At 34.5% G+C, this 9,633-nt stretch overlaps 1 protein-coding gene across 1 annotated transcript; it reads left to right on the forward strand.

Moving 5' to 3' along the window:
• Positions 1–168: 168 nt before the first annotated feature.
• LOC148625482 (octopamine receptor beta-2R-like) lies at positions 169–1,609 on the forward strand. Its single transcript, XM_088569060.1, has one exon. The coding sequence runs from the start codon at positions 496–498 to the stop codon at positions 1,591–1,593; it is 1,098 nt and encodes a 365-aa protein (XP_088425186.1). The 5' UTR covers positions 169–495; the 3' UTR covers positions 1,594–1,609.
• Positions 1,610–9,633: the final 8,024 nt, after the last annotated feature.

Here is a 9,633-nt window from a genome sequence, read left to right on the forward strand (position 1 = left end):
GACAGTCACTAATATGATATTCTATATACATAGTGCATAGAGTTATTTACGAAAAGCTTGTACAAAATTACCAAATTAATCCAAGGCCAGAATTTAATTATCGTGCTCTTTAAATGTCCAATTTTGATCAATATGAACATAAAACATGACAAATAAAAAATGTTTTGGGATAGGATTTAAACGTATACATGTGATTTCATCAAGTCTGATACATGCTCAAACTTGTTTGGGTCTCTACAGGTGTCATTATCTCCTTTGTAACTTTACTTTTAAAGTGAAGGATATTAACATACTTTACCTTACCTACCCGAAGTTTAATATAAAAGAGAAGAATATATCGTATATTTATACGTTGATCCGTTTTAAACAAACATGAGGCAAGGACGGAAATGTGAATAATAAATACATTTGTACAGGATAATCGATGAATAATGTGAGAAGTGAACAAGTTATAAACTTTTTTAGTTTAGTACGTGCATTTTATATACTGTAGCTATGGATTCAGCATCAAAATTTGGCGTTGGGATTAGTTTTTGTTTAATTATCATCGCAGGACTAACATTGAATGGTATTCTGTTTATAGTCTACTCAAGAAGGAAACAACTACGTCAAGCGACAAAATACTTTATAATTAACTTGGCTTTAGTAGATATAATCTCAGCTGTACTATGGACATCGTTCAGTGCTGTTTCGGCGCTCATGGGATCATGGCCCTTCTCAACAACAGTGTGTCAGCTACAAGAATTTGCTATGTCTTTCTGTTTTCTCGTAAACATGCATACCTTTATGATTCTTGCTTTAGAGAGATGTCTGTTGTTAATGAAACCCTCTCGACACAGAGAAATCTGTATGAACACAGTTATAATAATTGTTATAGTCTCATTATGGATTTTTGATGGAATAATTTCAATTTTTCCATTTACTGGATGGGGAGAAATTTCATATTTCGAGAACCAGTTTCAGTGCTCTATGGACACCGAGAAAAATACAAGGCAAATGAGATTTGCAACAGCTATTGGTGTTGGCATTCCATTCATAGTAATGACTGCTGCGTATATCGTAATATTTGTTAAAATCAGATTGCTCAAGAAAGCTAACCCACAAGGAGGACAAATAGTTCTTGAGCAAGATGACTTCGCAAATGGCGACAGTTATGCCGCAAGACTAAGGCGACAACAACTTAAATTCCAAAATGCAGGATTGAAGAAAAAGAAACCCGTCTTAGGGTTAAAAATAGATGATAATGGATATGCAAGAGATGAAAGTTCAGACGACGAGAAAGACGCGTCTGGTGACGGGAACATGAGGAACACATACTTTTTGTATAATAGTGACGTAGCCCTTATAAAAACATACGCGCTAATATCGGGCACGTATTTATTGATGTGGTTACCGTACATAATTGTGACATACATCTTGACCTTTGATCGTTACCACGGCATTCCTGATCCCGTCTTTTACATTTTTGTGATTTTTACACATTGCGTGGCATTTGTTAAACCATTGATTTACGTCATTCAAAATGAGAATTTTCGTTCTCACCTTAAAAAGACATTTAAAAAGAATGAGTACCGTGACTTTGGGCAATATTAAAGCTTTTTTTTATTTATTTTTGTCATTTTGCTTTTTTAATTGGAGATATGGACACACACTATTAGTATTACGCTGAAAGTAATTTCATGCACTGATTTTTGTCGTAAGCCGAAATCAGTTTGTTATAAATACATATTAAACTCGGGGATTAATTAAGGCCTGTGTGTGTATAAATAAATAGTGCTCAATTTAATCTCACCTTTAAATCAACATTAAAACCCCTAATTAAATTCCAATTATATTAGTTGTACGGATAACTTTTGTATTAAGTTTCAGCTTCACGTTTTTGCTTTTAAGGTAAATAAAAACTCTTACACGGCCTTCAAAAGGGACGATATCCACGTCTATAAAAAGTCAGATGTGTTCATGTGAAATATCGAAAATGAATAAATACAACTAGAACAAAGTACAATGTAGTGCATGAATCTGTCAAAAAAAAACACACAAAAAAAAAACACAAAAACACACAAACAAAAACAAACAAAAAAGCGAAAAACCAAAATGAAACAAAGTAAAACAAAGAATAAAACAAAATAAAATAAAAAACAAAACAAAAATGGTACATAGTATTCAGAATCCGGGTACAAAAAAAAAAAACAAAACAAAAAGGCAAAACAAAACAAAAATAAACAAAAATAAATAAAAAAAGCAAAAAAAAAAAAGCCAACAACAAAAAAACATACCAAACACCATATAACACAAATTTATTAAAGAGAGAGAAATATCAGATGTCTCAGTTGGATAAGTGTCTTCACCATTTCTAAAAACTTTCGAATTAAAACAAAAGACAGAAATTACGACATTATGAACAGTAACTCTCCTATCTTAGATATGATTATACACCACAACGTTCAATAAGTTCATGATGTCGACCGTATAGCACGTGAAGTAAGGACTTTTAAAGGACTTGTGACAATATAACCTTGTCCCAATAACTTATTTGTATAAAGTTTGCCACAGTACTAAAATCTGTGTAGCGTCGACAGGTCTGGCATATCGTATGAACTGTGATATAAAAACTCCATACACAGGGCTGAAAGAATGTTGCCACAGAAGAATGGAAAATGGGCAATTTTAAGTGCGAAACCATCGCATCTTCCTCTGTTCTTAAAGAGTTCGTGCGTGAACGATAATTTCTCACTAAAGAGACAAGAAAATCCACTTTGTATTTGTGCGAAATCTCCATGGTTGAGACAGAACACGTGCGCTTTCCCTAAAAATTGGCACAATTGAATGAAGTGAGTGAGGTGTTTTTTTAACGTCCTTGACTACCCTGTCAGGTCTCGCACGGACGGTATTGAAATAAAGAGTTAATGGACGATCATATCTTACCAATGTCGACAATGTATTTGAAAATTCTATTAGAATAATAATCATATCGATGATAACCGATGATTGAATATTTCTTTCAGTTTGTTTATACTGTGATAAATTGACCTAATTTTTACACCTGACTGGCCTGATACGTCACGTCCAGCTGTTAAACGAAGTGAGAGAAAAAAATCAAAACACCCACTTTTCTCGTGCTAGATTGGGAAAGATATCATATGGTTGCAATGCACTATTCTGCAAAAGTAATACTTTATTAGGTATTACTTACTTTTTGCAAAATAGGTCATGTCCTTGCCCGAAGTAATCGGAAATCAGCGTCTGCGAGATAGAAGTGGATACTATATCCAATGAGAAACCTTCTTACAAAATCGTGATGAGAGAATTCATTTGCATATCCAAAGGATTCTGTAAACTTACTTGCATACAAAATTGACTTTTGTCTTAAATTGCACGCAAAAGGGATTTTGTTGTGACAGAATTCAATTTTGTTAACACAAAGTTGAATTTTGTGACAAAATTTAATTTTGTCGTGATATTTCTCAGTTTTTTATGCAAACTAGTTCACGGAATCCAAACTAAACTAATTCCATACAAAACTGATTTTAGCATATGCATAAATCGAATTTAGCAAATGCATTATTTAAGCATATGCATAAGTGTGTATTTTTTACCCTGATACCGTGCCATAGATTTCCCTATCTTGCACCCTTATTGGTGTTAAATCTTTAATGTCCACCAAACTGGATAAAAATTATTTTGTCGACAAATAATTCCATTATTTTACCAACGCCATCTTTGATGTGTTATGAAGACGATAACTATCATTCTCAAACCTGCCAAGTTTATAAACTTGTATCTGGTATTCCATCTTTTTTTTTAATTAATAGACATGTATGATGTTTCTGATTTAATATTTAACTGCGGACGTAGAATTAGGATATAAGGCGTTGAAATCGAATGTTTTAAATATGCTTTTGAATTTAGATAGTTATTTTTAATCAAAATTTTCCAAATTTTCTTTTGAATATTTTGGAACCCACATCTACAACTTCGAAAAAACATGTGTTGGGGTAAGCCTGAACTATATTTTTCATTATTTTAAGAATAGGTATATGCAATCTTGGAAAGAGTTTTTGTAGTGTATTCTTTTGATCTAGCTATAAAGTATTGATTGTATGCATTCTTTTGTGGTCCATTATCTTCCTAAAAAGTATTGTCGCACGTCGCAGAGAGATTAAATCAAGATAAAACTGATTTATGGTATCAACAATTTTTGCATAAACTGCGTGGAAGGAATGCAGGTCTTGTTACTATATGTATAGATAACATATACCTCCGATGATGAACACTGATTATAACTATTAGTACGTCTTACATACAAGAGAGATGTTATTAGGAGCTTTGTCTGCTGGCACGACAACATATTTAATCAGTTTCAGCTACTTTCGGATCTTTGAAAATTGATGTTATTAATTGTTTGTATGTGATGTAGCCCGATCCGTCCCAAGAATTTTTGTATGAAAGAAAAGAACCTTTTAATAGAAAAAGTAAGTAACCTAGGTGATGTATATAGGATAGATAGTCATTACTCTTTTTCCCTCTCATATTGTTGTTGAAATAAAATCATCATGTTTTGCTTTTGTATTGTCCTCAATGACTTCATTCTCTTCTGATATTGTCATTGCATTAATATTATATAGCACATGCACTCTTACAATGTAAAAGTTTTGAATTTCTTTCAGGGACTTCTTATATGACACCAAATCAAATAGCATGCCAGACAACCTCTAGCTTTGCTGCAGTAGACATATCAGTACCCAGACCAACACCCTCCTCTTTCTCTTTGCGGTAAGTTTACTCGAAATATAATTATATTTGTATTATTTATAGGTTACAAACATTTATAGTCTTGTTGAATAAAACGTAGGTAAAATGTAGGTAAAATGTAGATACTTTGTACGGATTAATTCTAGAACGAGAAACAGAAATGCGTTTGTTTACACCGGTATCTTTCAAATTTCAGGGAATCAGTCTATTGGGCTGGGATGATCCAACGTGCACCCTAACTCATCAACTTAATGATACTTTTTAGGTACCTTCATGCATTCCATTTACGATCAATTTGTTTTGACAAATAATATTCTTGTTTTCAGTACAAGCTTACATTTGTAACCTACTGTGTCAAAAAGTCTCAATTTGCGACTCAAATGTCCGAAAGTCTGATTATACATCATCCTGTGACATTACAAATGAAGTAATACATATGAACCATCACGTACAGATGAAACCTGTTCTTACCTCTTAGCGAAACTGCCGGCTCTATGACCGTACTAAAGTGTCATAGAACTGTTCTAGGGCCAGCTGTTCTAGCAGCAGTTCTACCAGAGCCGACTCTCTAACTTTTTTCATAGATCCATCTCTACGAAAACTGATCTACGAGAGTAACGAGAGCCAGCTCAATACACTATTATACTTGTCAGAAGAACCGACTCCGATGATAATGTCAGAAAAGCACGCTTTGCCTTAATTTTGTTATGATCTCGAGTCGGCTCTCGAATCATTTCTCATGTGTCTTGATTTTGCTTTTAAATTGTTCTTAAAGAACTAAAAACCTTAAATACTTACATGTACACAGACATGATATTTTTCTTACTTATATTGGAATTCCTACTTTTTCCCCATGAAATTTCAGTATCAAAAGTTACAGATTTTTGTCTGAACAGGCAGAAAACAGTGTTTTCCTACACCTTACCCCCTTTAATTTCCATTTTTTTTCATATTCCCACTTTTTTTGAAAATGAGAAAAATCATGTCTGTATACAGTATTTTAATTTTTTTTAGTGTAGAATGAAATTTGAAAACAATATGACAGTAACAGAAAACAATATTTTGTGTGACTGCCTATAGCTTACTTATCAAAAAATGTTTCCTTAAAAAAAACTAATAATTACTTGTAGATGGAAAGCTATAAAATAAATATATTTGCAGTATTAAATATTGTTAAAAATATCATAAAACACCGAGGCATTATTCCTTGTATTGCATATAGTAGAACTTTTTGGTGCTGGCTTTCTATTTCGGTACTCTTCTTGTATACATTTATTTGGATTAATATCTTACTTTGTTTTTGGTTTTAATGCTGCTGATGAGAGTTACTTCTTGAAACACCTGTACAGCATATCGAGATTCGCAAAATTGATACATTTGTATTTAATATTACCACTGGTTCGATACCACTGCTGGTGGACCAAAGGTTACCGGGGTACTTACTACCCAACCAAGTATGACCGCGAATCATTTCATTAATATTTATCGTAATTTGCAGTATTTCATAAAACACCAAGGCTTTATTCCTTGTATTGCATATGGTAGAACTTTTTGGTGCTTGCGTTGGCTTTCTATTGCTACACTTGGTTTTAAAAACTTCTTGTAAACATTTTTTTAATTTAGATCTTCCTTTATATTTGATTGAGTGGTAACGATAGAAAGTGTAACAATACTACTTGAAACACATGTACAGCACATCGGGATTTGTAATATGATATGATTGATACATTTGTATTGAAAATATCTACTGAATCGATGCCACTGCTGGTGAACCAAAGGTACCCGAGGGTTATTCACCAACCAACGATAGTCAGACTTGTCTGACCACGAATCATTTCATAAGAATACATGCAAAAAGGTATATAACAGGATCTTTATCTTGCTCCACGAAGGAGATGCCAATTCATCTTACAAATATATTGCCTGCCGTGAAAGATGGACAGCAAGTTTGTTGCAATACCACATAATCTCGTAGTGGCATTAATCATATGTGGATACTTAAAAATTCAAAAGATTTCCTTTAAAACCTAGAATCCTGCAGCTTTTCGCAAATTAGTTCTCTCAAAACTTTTGACTTCTCAACTCTTTACACTACGTTACCACATGATAACTTGAAATGTTGTTTGAAAGGACTTATCCGTAAATCTTTTGCTGTTTTAAAAAAAATATGCTCTTGGTTTCAAATCCATATATTTTCTCAAATATCGCAGAAGGGCAAAGTGTGCTACATAGAAAAGCAGGTTTGTGATATGCTTGATTTTCTCATCGATAACATATTTATCACATTTGGAAGAGCTATTTTCAAACAACAAGTTATATTTCAATGGTCACCTACTGTGCTCCTCTCTTAGCTGATTTGTTTTTATATTCAAACGAATTTCTTCAGAATCTCGTAAAGAATCAAATTTAAAAGATGCTAAATCCTTTAACTTTACATACAGATATATTGATGATGTATTGTCCATCAATAAACCTTTTATTAAATGGTTACTGTCAATATATCCACCAGAGCACGAGATAAAAGAGACAGTTTTTTGGACCTACATATCGAATTTAACAACATTGGTCATCTCAGCACTAAGATTTATGATAAAAGAGACGACTTTAATATCATAAATTATCCTTACCTGAGCAGAAATATACCTTCATCTCCTGCAAATGGTGTTCATATTTCACAATTGATTCGCTACGCTAGAGCAAGTACTAACTACACTGATATCCTTGAACGCCATAAATATCTGCAAAACAGACTCCTGAATCAGATGTATGAGGAAATGCGTCTTAAAAGGTCTCTTACCAAATTGTTTTTTAAATATCAGTCCTTGGTTGAAAAATACTCAGTTTTTCTAAAATAATGAGTAATGATTGTTTTTTGTAAGAGTAATCAAAGGAAACAAGGTTCTAGCAAAATTCAAAAGAAAGTAATCCAGGGACAAGACCAAACATGGAAAACAGACATAAACAACAAAGAACATTTAGTAACTAAAATAATACATACAAAATAACAAAAGCAAATGAGCAACTCGGACTAAAAACGGGACAATGGACCAGGTGCGCCGGTAGGGTAAGCGTCCTCTGCTTTTCTAGAAACACGCACAGAATTGCTCATAAAAATTCAAGTCCGGGGTTGACGAAAGAGGAAAGGAAAACATTGACACGATGAACAAATCAGTGTTCATGGTGCAGATGGATACACCATAACGATCCACAAGTTCATGATAGCGACCATAAAACTTCTGTAGTAATGACTTCAATCTTGTGGCAACATAACCCTGTTCCAGAGGCCTAACCGTAAGAGTCCTAGCACGATAAAAAAAAGTCTGCGTAGTTACGGCAAGCTTTGGCATAACGTATGAGTTGTGATATGAAAACTTCATACGTAGATGCTAAAGGGATGTTGCCACAGATGAGTTATCATCTATCTCTTCTTTTGAGAGTGTAGTGGCAGTATAGGTCTTATCACTGCTATTATTTTCTACGTCTACTTTTGATAATAAATGATGTAATACGTTTTGCTGACAAAAAACAATGTTGTTTTGGGTTTTGTCAGTTGGAACGACAAAATATCTATCATGTATAGTAGACAATATTTTTTGTTACATCGGGGTCTTTGAAAAACTGGTGCAGCATTGGCACTCATTGACCTACTTAAAACATTCAAAATTAAAGACCTCACGGCCTTTATCCACTCTGACAGAATCATTGTCTTCTTGTAAATTGCTCTTTGTGCCGATGAGACCGCTGATTTACTGATTATGGCAATAGCATGCAAATGCTGTTTAGTCACCACTGGTATATTCACGTCGCAATGGAAGAGGGAGTTTAGCGAACATGAAATTGATGATAAAATGAACATGAAATGATGATGAAATGAAAAAGTGATGGGACACAAGGACAATGGGGTCGACAAATTTTGATTGCCACTGGAAATAGGGAAAGGTGGGTAGGGTTGGGCAATTTAGCCTCCTGTGGCGGAGCCCTATGGTTCCTACTCCGGGAGAATACCACAGTAGAGTTCTTTAACGTGCGAGGAACGTGGCATCTTTCCCAACACGGTGCACCACTATGGTTTGTGGACAGTTTTCCGTATTATAGCCTGTCAACCCCAGCATATAACACACCAGGGGTACCCCATTCCACCACCTGGGGCACACATCCCAGTTGCTCTGTGGGCAGAGCGCTCTAGCCCCCCGGCTAGGGTTCTGAGCACTATTTAGTCGCCTTTTACGACAAGCTTAGCGCTGCTGTAAGCATAGTCTTCAACACCTGCACAAGGCAACTCGAAAACCTTAAGTAACTCGAAAACCTTAAGTGATATCTGAAATCTGATTGTAAACGCAGGTAGGATTTTCATAATGAATCGACCGCCTCGGTGCTTCTCCGCCACGCTGTATTTAAGGGGTAGAGTGACGATTGGTTGGTTCGAAGTGAGGAAAATGTGTCTGAGTGGGGTGATATATCTACCTGTGGGCTGTTGCTTCCGTGAGCTAGCACAATAAAGATCCTGCTAAGCATGTTTGACTAGTACAAAGCAGGTTCTGTTCGATTGACATTCTTATCCTGAAATGCATGAAATATCAACCATAGGACGTTAAATGACAGAACCGTAAGGAATCAAAATATAAAAATTACCAATTAGGACCGAAAATTAATAAGAGGATCCCTGGAGCCTGAATCGCTCACCTGTTTTCTTTTTTTTTTTTTGTCTTTCAAGGGCAATAACTCTAACAAGGAGATGTCCCACAAATTTGACTTACAATCACTTTGGTAGGACGTATCATAAGGATCATTTCATCAACTGAAAGTTTCTTCTATAATAAAAAATAAAAAACGTAATTTTTGCCTTTCATGGGCAATAATTCTAACAAGGGGTCGTTTGAC

This window comes from Perna viridis, chromosome 2 (genome assembly GCF_037379345.1).
Source record: "Perna viridis isolate PV_CMFRI_1.1 ecotype Kerala chromosome 2, ASM3737934v1, whole genome shotgun sequence".
Lineage (NCBI taxonomy): Eukaryota > Metazoa > Mollusca > Bivalvia > Mytilida > Mytilidae > Perna > Perna viridis.

Coding starts and splice junctions, on each gene's coding strand:
- LOC148625482 (XM_088569060.1), top strand. CDS start 496: ATGGATTCAGCATCAAAATTTGGCGTTGGGATTAGTTTTTGTTTAATT.